Source organism: Oratosquilla oratoria, chromosome 12, assembly GCF_046742065.1.
Source record: "Oratosquilla oratoria isolate Oo_2021 chromosome 12, ASM4674206v1, whole genome shotgun sequence".
In the NCBI taxonomy this organism is placed as follows: Eukaryota; Metazoa; Arthropoda; class Malacostraca; order Stomatopoda; family Squillidae; genus Oratosquilla; species Oratosquilla oratoria.
The window spans coordinates 32,534,599-32,552,098 of NC_134788.1; the positions used below are offsets into that span (position 1 = coordinate 32,534,599).

At 39.0% G+C, this 17,500-nt stretch overlaps 1 protein-coding gene across 2 annotated transcripts in view; it reads right to left on the reverse strand.

Annotated features, from left to right (window-relative positions):
• Window positions 1–6,465: 6,465 nt before the first annotated feature.
• Window positions 6,466–17,500, reverse strand: part of LOC143031282 (uncharacterized) — a 13,911-nt gene continuing 2,876 nt past the window's right edge. Inside the window, exons 2-3 of one of the 2 annotated variants that reach the window (XM_076194914.1) lie at window positions 15,311–15,459; window positions 6,466–10,038 (exon numbers count right to left, since the gene is read on the reverse strand). In XM_076194914.1, coding sequence (XP_076051029.1) covers window positions 8,783–9,835 — 1,053 coding nt within the window. In that variant the 5' untranslated portion in view covers window positions 9,836–10,038; window positions 15,311–15,459 and the 3' untranslated portion in view covers window positions 6,466–8,782. The remainder of the gene's footprint in view (window positions 10,039–15,310; window positions 15,460–17,500) is intronic. The other variant, XM_076194915.1, reaches the window with a different exon arrangement.

Genomic DNA, 17,500 nt, shown 5'->3' on the forward strand with positions numbered 1-17,500 from the left:
AAGATAATAAATAAAAAATATGATAATGTAAATAACAAATAAAATACATAAATAAATGCATAGGTATACTTAAATAATAAACAAACAGGTAAATAGTAAATAATAATAAATTGACATGTAACTAATAATAAATGAAAATCAAACAGACAAATGATAACAAAACAAAAACAAATGATATAAGATAAATTATAATCATTACAGCATCTTGCTTAGGTGTTTATCTAAATGATTCTTAAAGCTTCGAACTGAACTACATTGCACTACCTGTGCAGGAAGCTTATTCCATTCATTAACTACACGGTTGGCAAAGTTGTTTCTACCTACTTCCAAATTGAATCTATTTCCGGACAGTTTGAGACTATTCTTTCTTGTCTGTCGCAAGTCGCAGAACACTACCGACTCATGAACCAACAACATCTCCTCGTCCAGTCCTGTAGTCGTCCCATCGAGCCTCGCCGTCATCAGCTGCCACCACCTCTCTGACGTTAGGTTCCCCGTCCAGCTACAACTAGCTCCACTTTCCAGTGGCCTTAGTCCGAGCTTCACCTATATATCTCATGTAACACTTCTAGTGTCGCATCTTGTGGCTAATTAAAATAATAATAATAATAATAATAATAATAATAATAATAATAATAATAATAATAATAATAATAATAATAATAATAATAATAATAATAATAATAATAGTAATTAGATATTTAAGTGTGAATTTCATTGTCCTGCCGTTGTTCCGAACTAAAACCACTCCAACAAACCCGAAAGCGACCAACGATTAACCTAAAATTCAAAGTTAATTCTTTCTCCTTTCTCTCTTTTCTTTGTTATTCAATTTTATGTTTTATCTTTTTGATCTATTAATGTATTTCTTCGTTATTTATTTTTTTTATCTACCAGTCTCTGCCCATGACGTCACGACGCATGCGCAAAAGACAACAAACCCGAATTCTTTCTCCTTCTTTTCTTTCTCTCTTTTCTTTGTTATTTAATGTTATGTTTTATCTTTTTCTTTGTCTATCAATCTATTTCTTCGTTATTTAATTTTCTTTTTTATACATACATACATACATATACCAATGCTTTTTCCCCCTTTCAAGGGAGGTAGCCAAAAAGGGAAAGGCATAAAAAACACTCCCACCCATTTCATCCCTAAATACACTCCACACCCCTCCCACCCTCCATCTCATCTGAGCACCTCCTGGATGACGGGCCATCCCTGCACCTTGCCCACCGCCCTGGATCAGAAGCAGTGTCGCAAAACACAGCACATCCACAGCAAGGCCGCTTCATTTAATCGGCGACCCCCCCTCTCCGTCCCCCCTTGCATATAAGGAGAGGACGGGGAGAAATCCCTTCGGGCTGCGTCAAAATTTACTCACACATACTACCCCACCCCCCACCCCCCCGCCCATTCCTCCTCATGCAATCACAACATCATCCATATACAACCATTCTCCACTCACCTCTGTCTTCCGTCCTCTCCCTTCCTTCCTCAACAGACATTCCCCTCTTCCCCAAACCCCCCTTCACCCTATCCATCCACCTCATCCTAGGACGTCCCCTCATGTTCACTCCCTCCACATCTGCCTTCCATACCTCTTTTACTAGTCTTTCTTCACTCATTCTTTCCACGTGTCCAAACCATCCTAATATTCTTTCATCAACCCTATCTCCCAGCTCCTTTTTCACCCCTGTTCTCCTCCTCACCTCCTCATTTCTCACTCTATCCAGCCTAGTAACCCCCACCATACTTCTCAGACACCTCATCTCAAACACATTCAAACTCCTTCTCTCTTCTTCTTCTCTTATGTTCCATGTTTCTGCCCCATACAGTGCTGTTGGCACAATCACTCCTTCATACAGTCTCCTCTTCGCATCCATTCCTAAATGTTTTTAGATACTTGGGTGCAAGTGTAGCAGGAAAAGGTGGAGTGAAGGTGGAGGTAGAATGTAGATTGAGAGAAGCAAGTAAATACCTTGGTGGATTAAAGAGTGTAATGAGGAATTATTTTTTATATATATATTTTTATCTACCAATCTCTGCCCATGACGTCACGGCGCATGCGCAAAAGACAACAAACCAGAAGACGACCAACAATTAATTCTTTCAAAATTAATTCTTTCTTCTTTCTCTCTTTCCTTTGTTATTTAATTTTATGTTTTATCTTTTTGATCTATTAATGTATTTCTTCTTGATTAATTTTTTTATCTACCAGTCTCTGCCCATGACGTCACGACGCATGCGCAAAAGACAACAAACCCAAAGACGACCAACGATTAACCTAAAATTCAAAATCAATTCTTTCTCCTTTCTTTCTTTTCTTAGTTATTTAATTCTATGTTTTATCTTTTTGATCTATTAATGTATTTCTTTATTATTTTTTTTATCTACCAGTCCAAATGACAAGACATCTTGTCATCGGAGTTGAATGGGTTAAGTATCATTGCATCCTCCAAGGAAGTTATGTTTGTTTCTTGGTTTGTCTGTTAGCAACTTTACTCAAAGAGTTATCAACATATTTTGATGAAATTTTGTAGAAAGGTGGGTCTTAGGCAAAGATTCAAGTCAATATATTTTGAGTCAGATCTGGATATGTATGGGGATCCATTTTTTTTTTTTTTTTTCGTTTTTTGTCAAACTTGCAACCCTGGCATGTATACAATAGCTACAAAGTGATCTCTAGCATTTATGAAGAGGGCAAAATTTTCTTCTTTAACTTTATGACCCAATGGTGCAGGTATATGACCTCTGAATGATGCCTAGTTTTGATATTTCATGTATTTGAATCTTTTAAATTTAGCTTTCTATATACAAATCATTGAACATATAATTTTTTCTACATATATTTTTTGTACTCATTTAGTATTTCAAGAATCCATTGTGTGATAACAATGACAGAACTGACAACAATATGTAATACATATTATGTATGTGTGTGTATATATATATATATATATATACATATATATATCTGAGTAGTGGTATGAAGTAAATAAGAAATAATAATAATGGCTGATTATGTTTATTTAAACTTTCAACTTTGCAAATAACTAAGTATACATACTGAAACAAGTCAATAACTAATTCTCAACTTGTTTAGTTCTTGCTTCTAACTTCTTTCTTCTGTCTTTGGCATTGACTCACTCCTTAGATACACTATCTAAATTCACTGAATTTCCATGTAATTGGTAGTTTTTCAGTCATGTATATCCAAATGACATTTTCTTAAATGGTTTCTAAATTACTTTTCTTTGTCTGATTCACTGGACTAAAACTTTGGTCCCAGTCTGCACTGGACTCAAGGAGGGTTTCTCCAATTTCCATCAACTTCACCAAGTTAGAGAACTATTCATTCAAAAGAGCAAAAACTAGCATTGTGTAAACTTTTATATAATTTAGGATTTATATTTTTTCATGCACAGAAATTTCGAAATCATTAAACTAATTATTTCTGTATTATCAGCCAGAAAATCATGATATTCATGATAAAGGGCATTAATGTCTACACTACCAAATGAGAAATCACAATATGAAATGGAGGAGGTATCAAACACTGACCATTCTTGTACCTCATCCTCAAGGAATCTGTCCTGTAGATGGGCATAGCAGTTTTCATTATTTCATTGAGCCATTCATTAGCTAGCAGGTAGCTGTTAATTTACACTTCACACCCTTTGCTTCCTTTGAACTTGACATAAGTGAGTTGAAGCCAGAGGTGGATGGGGTGAACATGAGGGGGCAACTGAGGACGAGGTGGATGGAGGGGGTAAAAAGAATGATAAAACAGAGGGAGATGTCTGTTCAGGAAGGGAAGGGAAAAGGCAGAAGATACGGGTGAGTGGAGAATGGTTGTGCATGGATGATGCTGTAATGCATGGAAGGGAAAGGGTGGGGGATGGGGGGTTAGGGAGAGGCTATGTGTAAATGATATTTTGATGTAGCCCAGAGGAATTTCTCCCCAACTTCAATGTTTCTGCATGAGGGGACAGAGGGGTGGAGGTTGCCAATTAAATGAAGTGACCTTGCTGCAGATTTGCTGTATCTTCCTGTATTGCTTTTGACCCAGGGCAATGGGCGAGATGCAGGGATGACCCTTCATCCAGGAGGAACCATGATGAAAGGGAGGAAAGGGTGGTGATTGGGAGTGGAGTGGGTGGGGATGAAATGGGAGTAGAATTATGCCTTTTGACTTTGGCCAACTCCCTTGTAAAGGGGAAAAAGCCTTTGGTATATGTATGTTAACATAAGTGGAGTAGGAAATACAGGAGTCTAAGTCTTGAGTTTATTCCTGACTAGTTTCGCTGGTATGCTTTTTTCCTACTCCGCTTACGTCAAGCTGACAACTTGAGACAGAGTATCAGCAATGACAGTTTTGTGGCCAGGCATAAGTTTTATTTCTAATTTAAAGGTTTGCTAAAGTAATATCCAAGTTAGGCAAGTGAACACAGAATTTTATTTTTGTGCAAATTTTGCTTCCTTTTCATAGTATATGCACACCTATGCGAGCCTCCCTACTGACTAGTTCAGCAAATGCATACTCTTCTTAAGTATCATTGCATCCTCCAAGGAAGTTATGTTTGTTTCGTGGTTTGTCTGTTAGCAACTTTACTCAAAAAGTTATATATTTTGATGAAATTTTGTAGAAAGGTGGGTCTTAGGCTAAGATTCAAGTCAGTATATTTTGAGTAAGATCTGGATATGTATGGGGATCCATTTTTTTTTTTTTTTTTTTTTTTTTTTTTGTCAAACTTGCAACCCTGGCATGTATACAATATCTACAAAGTGATCTCTGGCATTTATGAGGAGGGCAAAATTTTCTTCTTTAACTTTATGACCCAATGGTGCAGGTATATGATCTCTGAAGGATGCCTAGTTTTGATATTTCATGTATTTGAATTTTTCTAAATCTAGCTTTCTATATACAAATCATTAACCTCTTCAGTACGGGCCAAAATCTCGCGGGCAGCATTAGCTGCCAGACGTATGATGTGTCGTAATAATACTCGCATCATAAAGTATAGTCACCACTTATATCGATCGTTCTCTCTTTCACCCGTGAATTTTGATAACCGTAGAAAATGTGATGAAGACAGTTTAAGAGTATGTCATTACGCAGGGGCAACTACAATAAATATAATCAAGATGCCAATATGGCAGCCTCGCGTATCCACTTGCTCCTCATGCCGCCTACGTATGCGGCACCGTATGGAAGGGGTTAAACACATAATTTTTTCTATATATATATATATTTTGTACTCATTTAGTATTTCAAGAATCCATTGTGTGATAACAATGACAGACCTGACAACAATATGTAACACATATATATATATATATATATATATATATGCAGAAGAAATCACTTGAACACGTGATACTAGTATGCAGACAAACCACTATACATATACATATCTGAGTAGTGGTATGAAGTAAATAAAATATAACAATAATGACTGATTACCTTTATTTAAACTAACTTTCCAAATAACTCAGTATACACAATGAAACAAGTCCGTAACTAATTCTCAACTTGTTTAGTTCTAGCTTCTAACTCCTTATTTCTTCTCTCATCTGTCTTTGGCATTGATTCACTCCTTAACCCATTAAACTCCGATGACAAGATGTCTTGTCATTTGGTCAAATTAAACAAAAAATCATAAAACACCAAAATGTTTGATCAAACACCAGAAAAATATGACGTCAGTCCTCGCTTCGCTCGCAGCGAAGCGAGGACTGACGTCATATTTTTCTGGTGTTTGATCAAACATTTTGGTGTTTTATGATTTTTTGTTTAATTTGACCAAATGACAAGACATCTTGTCATCGGAGTTGAATGGGTTAAATACACTATCTAAATTCACTGAATTTCCATATGATTGGTAGTTTTTTCACTCATGTATATCCAAATGACATTTTCTTAAAAGGTTTCTCAGTTACTTTTCTTTGATTCATTGGGCAAAAACCTTGCTAAGTCTGCACTGGACTCAAGGAGGGTTTCTCCAATTTCCATCAACTTTGCCAAGTTACAGAACTATTCATTCTGAAGAGCAAAAACTAAATTGTGTAAATTTTTATATCATTTAGATTTATAATTTTTCATGCACAGAAATTTCGAAATCATTAAACTAATTATTTCTGTATTATCAGCCAGAAAATCATGATACTCATCATAAAGGGCATTAATATTTACATTACCAAATGACAAATCACGATATGAAATGGAGGAGGTATCAAACACTGACCATTCTTGTACCCAGGGCCCTCACATTGGTGGGTGCATATGCCCTGGGGCGGGACATTTAGGGGGGCGGCAATTCTAGTCTGGACATGCTGTCCACAAGGCTGACAAAATAATTATATTAAAAAAAAGTCAAAGAAGTCTTGAATATCTTACCGTAATATACGAATTCTGCGTTAGAATCAACAGAATATGAAATACTTTTCCCTTATCCTTTCTGCAATAGGGACATTATATACAATTTTTTAAATCTGTTTAATTAATTCACAAGCCAACAGCTAAAACGGGCTGTAAGGGATGGAGGAGATGGGAAGTGGTGATGAGGGAGGGGGGGGGGGCATCACTGAGAACTATGCCCCGGGGGGTGGCACTTAGGCATGTAAGGGCTCTGCTTGTACCTCATCCTCATGCAATCTGTCCTGTAGATGGGCGGGCGTAGCAGTTTTGATTATTTCATTCAGCCATTCACTCACTAGCAGGTAGCAGTTTGTTTTGACTTCACTCCCTTTGCTCCTTTGAATTTGACAAAGCGAGTGGAAGGCAGAGGTGGATGGGGTGAACATGAGGACGAGATGGATTGTAAGAGGCCGGTAGATGGAGGTAGACAATTAGGTTGATGGAGAGGTAGATGGAGAACACGAATGCTAATTCAATATCAGTTGTTATGACTGCGAAGTGCTGAGTCGGGGATTTGTTTAGTCGCCGTCCTGTCTAGGTAAACAATAGCCGATAAGCGATATAGCAGAGTCAGACTCGCGTTAGCTTGGATTTGACTGTTTTTTATAAACAAGGGTTGGAGCGGCGATGAAATATGCTAATGTAACAAGGTGTAAGCGCAAAGCTATTTTTCGTTTGACAAATGCTGAGGTAAACGATATTGCTTGTGACAATGTAACAGCCTTCCGGATTGGAGGAAAAGGTGGAGGAGAAAAATTATTGGTGGATGGATTTAAAGTCACGCCCATAAGGTGTGACACTTATTTGAGAAGTAAGAGGAGATTGGAGAAAAATTAGTGACGTCAGACGAAGGTGGCTTGGCGTATGATATGGGGATCTCACGAGAGAGACGGGAAGAAGAGAGAGACTGTGTGTAACCTAAGATAGTGTAAATTTAGTGAGAATAAAAGAAAAATAATTTCATCACTTTCCTTAACCTAAGGACTGGACTGAAGTATGAGAAGTACAAGGCATGGGGCCTACTGAATAAGAGGAACTTGGAATTAGTGAAACTGACGTAACGATGGCATGGGGCCTTGTGAGTGAATTACTAGACTAGAAGTGTTATCGGTCGAGGACCGACATGGATGGAGGGGGTTAAAAGGATAATGAAACAGAGGGAGATGTCTGTTCAGGAAGGGAAGGGAAAAGGCAGAAGATACAGGTGAGTGGAGAATGGTTGTGCATGGATGATGCTGTAATGCATGGAAGGGAAAGGGTGGGGGTTAGGGAGAGGTTATGTGTAAATGAAATTTTGATGTAGCCCAGAGGAATTTCTCCCCAACTTCAATGTGTCTGCATGAGGGGACAGAGGGGTGGAGGTTGCCAATTAAATGAAGTGACCTTGCTGCAGATTTGCTGTATCTTCCTGTATTGCTTTTGACCCAGGGCAATGGGCGAGATGCAGGGATGACCCTTCATCCAGGAGGAACTATGATGAAAGGGAGGAAAGGGTGGTGATTGGGAGTGGAGTGGGTGGGGATGAAATAGGAGTGGAATTATGCCTTTTTGACTTTGGCCAACTCCCTTGTAAAGGGGGGCCTTTGGTATATGTAAGTATGTTAGTTGTAAAACATGAGTGCACTCACACGTGCATACAATTTAGAGGAAACATTTTTCATGGCACGGGTCACACTGGAATGGCTTTCCTCTAGTGCCATTCACCATATGAGGAGAGGCCACTTTTATATGAAAGCAGAATTGCACAGGTTGCATTGGAAAGGCTACTCTCCTGTGTTGGTCATCACATGATATTTGGGCTGATTCTTTTGTGAGAAAGGCTGCATCGCAAAGGAATAGTTTCTCTGCAATTTGGGCCTTCATATGCTTTTTGAGAGATCTCTTCTGAGAAAGCTGTGTGAGAGCACCCTTTTGTGAGAAGTCAGGATTACACAGAAAAGGCATCTCTCCTGTATGGATCACATGTGATATATGAGATTACACTTATGTGGGAAAGCTTTATAGCACAGGTCACACTAGAAAGGCTTCTCTCCTATGTGGGTCCTAATATGCTGTGCAAGAGAACCCTTTTATGAGAAACCAGGATCACACAGGACACATTGAAAAGGCTTCTCTCATGTATAGATCATCATGAATATATGAAATTACACTTATGTGGGAAAGCTTTAAAGCACAGGCCACACAGGAATGACTTCTCCCCTGTGTGGGTCTTCATATGCTGTGTTAGATGACCCCTTCATGAAAAAGCCTTATCACACATGGTACACTGGAATGGCTTCTCTTCTGTGTGGGTCCTCATATGATGTTAGAAAGAACCCTTTTGTGAGAAAACAGAATAACACAGGTCACACTGGAAAAATCTTCTCTCATGTGTGGGTCATTACGTGATCTTTGAAGTGGTTCTTTTGTAAGAAAGCTTTATCGCTTAGGCCACACTGGAATGGCTTCTCTCCTGTGTGGTTCCTTATATGCTTTGTGAGACAACCCTTTCGTGAGAAAGCTTTATCGCACATGGCACACTGGAATGGCTTCTCTCCTGTGTGGGTCCTTATATGCCCTGAGAAACAACTCTTTTGTGAGAATGCTTTATCGCACATGGCACACTTGAACGGCTTCTCTCCTGTGTGGGTCTTCATATGCCGTGTGAGAGAACCCTTTGCTGAGAAAGCTTTATCACACATACAACACTGGAATGGCTTCTCTCCAGTGTGGGTCCTCATATGCTGTCTGAGCTCAGACTTTCGTAAGAAACTTTTATTGCACATGACACATTGGAATGGCTTCTCTCCTGTGTGGATCATCATGTGATTATTGAGTTCACACTTTTGTAAGAAACCTTTATCGCACAGGCTACACTGGAATAGCTTCTCTCCTGTGTGGAGCATCACATGTTTTTGGAGTTCATTCTTTCGTCTGAAATTTCTATCGCACAAGTGACACTGGAATGGCATCCCTCCTGTATGGGTCATCTTATGCCGTCTGAAAGAACTCCCTTCTGCAAAAGCTTTATCGCACATGCAACACTGGTATGGCTTCTCTCCAGTGTGGGTCCTCACATGCTGTGTGAAGGAATCCTTCCGTGAGAAAGCTTTATTGCACATGCCACACTGGAAGGATTTCTTTCCTGTGTGGGTCATCATATGCCTTGTGAGAGTTTCCTTTTTTAAGAAAGCATAATCGCACATCCCACACTGAAAAGGCTTCTCTCCTGTGTGGATCATAATGTGATCACTGAGATGCTGATTTTGTGAGAAAGCTGCATCACACAGGTTACACAGGAATGGCTTCTCTCCAGTATGCGTCCTCATATGCTTTGTAAAAGAGCTCTTGTGTGAGAAAGCAGAATCACACAGGTCACACTGGAAATGCTTTTTCCCCTGTGGGTCACCATGTGATCTTTGAGGTGACTGTTGTGCCATTTGAGAATCACCCTTTTATGAGAAAGCAGAATCACACAGGACACACTGGAAAGGCTTCTCTCCTGCGTGGGTCAACACGCAATATTTAAGATGACTTGTGATATAACTGTGGTGCAGAATTCACATCAAATCCTTTTCAATATATAACGCATATGGAATCTATGGATGGCTCTTCCAAAGAAATGCTGATTGTTACCTTCATCCTGAAAAAAAAGAAGAAAAATTATAAGATTGACATCTCTTTGAAATTGTATAATACACTGTAATAGAGTAATATGATTGCGAATGTTTTGTACATAAACCATTTCATACCCAAGTTCATTTATACCTAAACAAAACCTTTGTACCTGTCATCACTTAACGTAAGTAGAGACACTAACAGATATGGTGCTATGATATTGTATTCTACTTTTTCATTAGAAATGTGCTGAAAATCATTCAAAAGTCACATGCATACTCACCCCACCACAACCAGAATTACTCAAATTTTACTCTCGCTTTTTCATCATGTCACAACACTTGGAACTGGGGAAAGGGCCAGCTGTCTACAGCAGTCCTATTATAATACAACCCCATATCATTCCACATTTGGGCTCACAAGACCAGAATCTAAATATCACCTAATGTAAGAAGGTTTATTCAGTTCATCTCACTCAAATAACTGATGCAAGTCACATAATTTAAGATACACTGGTAAGTGGTGCACCTCTGTTATTACTTTAGCAAAATGTAACAAACAGTATTGACCTAAGAAATTGTAGAGGTACTTTCCATATTTTGATCTTGGCACAATTAATAAAATACTTATTTGTCTATAGAAAAAAACTATCATATATACCTACTAAAATAATCTCAACAACCATAAAGTACTCAGGCAGGAACTCCTATCAAAGGTGCAGTTCTAGTAAATGTGGAAGTAATGAGATGACAATGTATGAGAACTAATCCTTTAATATTTTCAACTTACAGATCAATTATACACAAGAGTCATTACATACAGTACACTAATCCAGTCATCTTTCAGAAAGCCTGTGACATCTCCTTTACCACTTCCGACACTTGTGTGATATTTTTGGAAGAAAAATCCTTATTCTCTCTGTGGAACCTTTATTTGATATTAGTATTATCTTAGTTTAGATGGTGCCCCAGCCTATTAGGATTAATCAAAATATAGTTGGATATTATGCAATCTTCGGTCTAATTTGAACATTTCCCACATCAGCTTCCTTTGAGAAATGCTTCTCTGCATGCCTAACCTTATTGTGGTGCCCATCTATGTATTCATACTACTTACTTGACTGCTATCTTTTTAAAATGAGTGGTTACCATGAGCATGAGATACCATGTTTGTGACAGCCAGTGCTCACTCCCCTCATAGTCCTAGTAGGCAGTTGCCCTTGGCCCCTGGAGACAATTAAATTACAAAATATCTATATGGATACACTTAAAAAATCCTCTAGTCTTTGAGGGGAGGCCCACCAGACTTGAAACATCCCTCTCTGGACATGATGGTAATGCTATGTATTTCCAGGCTGGAGCTTGTATTCCCACTGCCGCTGTTTATCATGCTGGAAGAACCCCCAGGTCACCTGCTAAGTCCTGTCTTGACACCCTTCAAATAATCAACATCAACACATCCTGATCACTGCATGCTATCCACTCCATTTTCAAGCCTTTCAGAACAATTCTCCACATCCTTCTCATATATGATGGTGACTGTCTTTCCAATTGATGCTATGTGACAATTACATCTGATAATACTGCCAGAACTGCATATGAGGCAATAAATTCCTAACAACTTGGAGACAACAACCTAATTGCTGAGATCATTTGATCAAGCAATGTAGCTGACAGTGAGAATGATTACTGTCCTAACCTCCTCGATAATGCTAAAGAATGTGACCCCAAAGTTCACCCATACACCACTGGATTTTACCAATACCTATTGTTAAGATGATGGTATTATGTTCAGCATCTTCCTGACTCAGTTTCTTGTATGGTAGTTTCCAAAGATTCATCCCCATAATTATATGTATCCTGACCAAGTTTCCTTCAAACTTTCCACATCAGGATTCTGTTATAGTGATATTAAATGCACCTTCCATTACTGTATATTGTTATCAATTTCCTATAGATGGTTACTGGCAATTCCCCAATGTTTCTGTCTGCATCCCTGAAATTCCTACTAAAATCCTGATACCAGATTATGAGTGCTATACATTATTCCTAGAACACTGTTCCACACATTCTGACTCCATCCCAATATTTACAGATGGCTCAGTCAGATCCTGGGTTCAGATTTGGTGTTATATTCCCTTTATTCTGTCAAAGCAGAAGCCTCCCCAGTGTTGCTTCTGTTTTTAAGGTAGAGATAGCTGCCTTTATCCTAGGTTAAAGAATTAATCTTTACTTTTCCAATTTCAACATTTACAATTTTTAGCAACATGTAGTGTTCTCCCTGTTGTGGAACATTTTAGTCCTTCCCCTCATCCCGTTGTTTTATCAGCTCATGAGTGGCTCTACCTACTACAGCACAGAGGCTACCATGTAGGTTTTTGCTGGGCTCCAGCACATGTGGGAATCTCAGGGAATGAGAAGGCCAACAGGCTAACTAATGAGGCATCAACTCAGATTATCCCTTCAAAACCCATTGAATTTCATGACATGTACTATATAACTGGTAGTTCTTAACAGTTGGCAGAACAGGTGGGAGGCTTTGATAGCCATCACTAAGATGGGGGGAGGGGAATAACCCCTCTTCCTTCTGTCCTTGAACATGTAAACCTATGCAAGGGCACCACTCAAGAGACTGCACTGACTAGGACACACACATACTGGCATTAGAGAGAGCCCCCTTATATGGTAGCCCGTCTTGCAAGGTTATTAAACTTGCTGATGGTTTCATTCCTTACGGGACCGGGGTTCAATATATCCCTCCTAGTGAGAAACCTTTCTACATAAGGAGAATGATAAAGGGGGTTTCTGAAATGCCCTCTAATGAAGTGCAAAATTTTGATAACTTCAAATATAAGGAGAAACCTTTGAGGATAAATCCCAAATCTGACCTAGGAGTCGATTTGTTAAATTGTTTTGAGAACTGCTATGGGGATTCTCTTATTTTTTTATAATTCTTCTTTTAAGGCCAATGGAATTTCTCTAAAGAAACCTGAGAAGGAAACTTCCTTTACTCAGTCTAAAAGAACTGTTAAATACTTCCCTCCCAAAAGGTTAGGCAAGGAAAAGCTACTTGTCAATTTCTGTTTAGAACCTGTAAGTTTACAATTTGATCCTTTGCAGGAAGTCTTTGTTAACTCTAATGTAGAATATGGTCTTGATAATTTTTATTCTTTAGAATCCATTGGCATTAAAGAAGAACAAACCCCTGACATTGATGCTTTGGAAGTTGATCAATTTAAACAGTCCATTTCCTTCAAAGATGGACACTATTATGTGAAGATCCCGTGGAAAAGGGATTTGGTGGACCTAGTTCCCTCAAATCTAAAGATTGCCTTGGCAGTGGCACAATGGGTAAATGACAAGCTTGAGCAAAGGGGCCTTAGGGAAGAATATGAAGCTGTGTTTGACCAGCAAGAGGCCTTGGGTATTATTGAGCCAGTTACTAAAAGAGTCCCTGGCCAAATTTTGATACCCCATAGACATGTGCTAAAAAATGATGAACTTGCCACCTCAAAAATAAGACCTTTTTTCAACTGCTCTCTCAAAATAGGAAAACATCCTTCCTTAAATGAAGCTGCATTCCCAGGAGTTGATTTGATGAATAACCTCCTCTCTCTGTTGTACTTCAGAACCAACAATTATGTCATTTTGGCTGATGTTATGAAAGCCTTCTTGCAGATCCGTTTGAGGGATGAGGGTGATCACAATAGGTTTTGTTTCTTTAGGAGGATTTACAACCAATATATCCCTTACAGATATAATACTATCATATTTGGTTTCATCTGCTCTCCTTTCATATTGAACCTCATTATCCGACGTCATCTTTCCGTGCACCCTGACACTCTAACTGCCTCCTTGATTAAAGATAAATTCTATGTAGACAATCTGGTCTACACAACTAATGAATTCTGTTCCCTCCCTGCTATGGTCGAGAGGATTAATGAGATCATGCTTAAAGGAGGTTTACCTCTCAGGGAGTGGACATGCAACCAGACTTCTGTTCTTCAAGTTCTTGAACAAGAAGTCATTTGCAATAAAGAAGAGGTAAAGGTGCTGGGATATATTTATAATAAGAATTGTGATACCTTGAGAATCAAGGATGTTTTCCTTAATAAAGATGCCTCGACCAAAAGGCAAATTTTGTCTTCTTTGGCTTCTTTATTTGATCCATTAGGTCTTTTTTTCTCCTGTGTTATTACAAGGAAAAATTCTTATAAGAGAGATGTGCCAAAAAATGGTAGATTGGGATTGGAAATTGGATAGTGAGTTGCTTGCAAAATGGAAGAGGCTATGTGAAAACTTTAGGGAGGTTAATGACTTATCCTTTTAAAGGAAAACTTTCTGTTCTGAATCTCCTCTTAAATTATTTGTTTTTTTCTGATGCTTCTAAGGAAGCCTATGGTTGTGCCATCTATGTAGGGCAAGAAAGAAGAGAGTTAAGGGAGTCTAATGGCTCTCTTCTATTTGCCAAGGTCAAGGTGGCTCCTATTAACCCGTAAAATCCGACGACCCCTCAAATCAATTCATCTCTGATGACGAATTTATGACCAAATTGAATAAAATTATGCTTAACTTCTTTGGAATACTCAGGCGCATTGGCCAAGACACATAAGAATCATATACCCACTCTAGGATGGCCATGAGAAAGGTCGGAATTTGTAGATCTGGTGCGAGAATCAGTAGCGGCAACTTTTACTACCAGACTCAGGCGGCGTGCTAAGACGATCCTGCATTATGGTTGGTATCAGCGCAGTTTGGTTTCAAGCACCTTTTGCACCAGATAGACAGAGCAAGTTCTTAGGGACACCATAAACGTGCAGAAAAAATTATTTGGTGATTGTGGTCGAAGTTGTGGCTGTGAAGCATCACTAGCCCTGCGTGGCCTACGAGTGTCACTATCACAATCACTTTCCTCTGTTTTTGGTTCTCGATCGTATGGATCACTGTCACTCGCATACAAAAGCTTCCTCTTAGTTCCTTGAGGCATGTTTACACTAATATCACACTGATTGAGGTAGATAATCCCGATAAATAAGATGCAAAAAGCACTCCCGAGTCACCACGTGTATCAACACTCTACCGCATGTATGAAAGCACTAACTGGCATCATAGCATTCTCTAGGCAGTGTTGACAAGTCAGACAAACTTCCCTAAAAGTATGAAAGCGCTACCAAATCTAGTGCGATTTCTGTAAGGGGTTGAATATTGTGCTGCCCGGGCAGCATATCGGTTCTCCCCATTGCTGCCTCCCGGGCAGCATATCCGAGTTAACAGGTTAAACAAAGAACATTACTGTACCTTCTTTGGAACTTATGGCAGCTTTACTATCAATAAGATGCCTCAAAACTATTTTGAGGAAGGACTGGTGTCTGCCCCACCGGTTGAATCTGTGGTACTCCTTGTTGATAGTCAAGTTGCCCTTTCTTGGATCATGACCAACAAAGCTCCTAAGAAGAATATATTTGTTAATAATAGATTGAAGGAAATTTCCAATCTTTTGGAAATTTTCAAGGCCAAGTATACTCCTATTTCTTTTACTTATGTTCCTTCTGAACATAATATGGCTGATTTCCTAACTAAACCTTACAATGCTAAGGTGTTCAATGGAAAATTCAATTGGTGGGTTTATGGGCCAGAATGGTTGTTGTTGCCCCCTCATACTTGGCCTAAGGGTCACTTGGGATGTATTCCTTCCTGCATTAAGGGAGACATTGTTAATGCGGCTGTTGTGCAAGTTGACACTCTTCCTCTTAATTGATGTTATAAGGTTTTCTTCTCACAGCAAACTTTTGCATCACACTTCTTTGATTTTTAAGGCTGTCTTCTTGTTTAAGAAGTCTAATGCTGACCCAGTTAAGGCAGCTTCTAATTATTTGATGGGAATAATGCAGAGGGATTCCTTCCCTGCTGAATTGACTTATTTACAGAACTCTAATACCAATGACATACCTGCTTTAGCAAGTCAAATGAACTTGTTCTTGGACAGGAATGGTTTGATAAGGTCCAAGGGCAGAATTGACGAGAACATTGACCTCAAATATGAGTTTGTGAATCCCCTTTTTTTTTGTCAAAATCTCATTACTTGACTAAACTTTTGATATTCTTTGCTCATTGCCAAGTTATGCACATGGGACTGCAAGCTACACTTAGTTTTTTTCACATGCATGGATTCTGGATCATTAAAACCAGACAAGCTGTTTTAAACATTTTGAAAGGTTGTATAGTTAGTAAGAAATATAATTCCCGTGTGGTTAATTATCCTTCTCCTTCATCTTTACCTGCCTCTTGAATAAATCTAAGTGTACCCTTTGCCCATACTGGTGTGGATTACACGGGGCATTTATGGGTTTGAGGCAGGAATGGAGATAAGGTAAAGGCTTATATTTTGATATTTACTTGTTTCAATACTAGAGCTGTCCATTTGGAAGTTGTGGATTCTATGTCCACTGCTGAGTTCATTTTGGCTTTCGTTAGGTTTGCTAACAATATGGAATTCCTTTAGCTGTTTATTTTGATGATGCTAAATCCTTTGTACAAGCGGGAAGTGTTATTGAACAACTTTTCTCATCTTCTGAATTTGAAGAGAAGTTTAAAACTTCTCCTATTCAGCATAGAACCATCCCTGTTTATGCTGCATGGTATGGTGCCACTTGGGAAAGGTTAATTCAGATGGTGAAACAATGTCTCTCTAAGGTATTGGGTAGGTCTGTTCCTTCCCTGGCTGAGATTACCAATTTTTTGTCTGATGTTAAAAAAAATTTGAACAATAGACCACTTACATATCATTCCTGTGAAAATGAGGTAGATGTCATTACCCCAAATCATTTCCTTATGGGAAGGACCATTCCTTCCTTGATGTTTGGCATTCTGGAACAAGTCCCTGAATGGGAATCAGGAGAAGACTATCCTTCTCATCTCAACTTAGTCATGGACTGTAGGGATTACTTTTATGAAGAGTTTAAGAAACGATGGCTGACAGAGTACTTGGTCAGGTTAAGGAAAAAGGGATAGAACTGCGCACCACAGTTCTAGAAGCTGGGAAAAAGGTGACATTGCTTTTTTGAAACTGCCTTTTAAGACCAGACCCTTCTGGCCCTTAGATCGTGTTGTTGAGACCTTTCCTGACCAAGAACATGTGATACGTACAGTCTCTGTCATTAAGCCCGATGGAAACTCTATCAAAGTCAACGTTAGACTTTTAATCCCTCTACAGCTCCATGCTGAGTTACATTCCCTTCATGAGGATGAACCCTGGGGATCCTGTTTTGCAGGCTAGTGAGTTGGAGCCCTTTGAAGAGGCCTCAAACTTGGAGGAGGTTATTTCCTTGGAAAACGACTGTGTTGCTCCAGAACCTGCCTCTTTGAGACCTTCTCGTAAGACTGCGCTAGCCTCTAGAGACCAAGTAAGGTCTCTAGCACTTAAAAAGTTATTGTAAATTTTCCTCAAAAGTCTTGTATTCATTAAACACTTTCTTTTTGTTGTCGGGG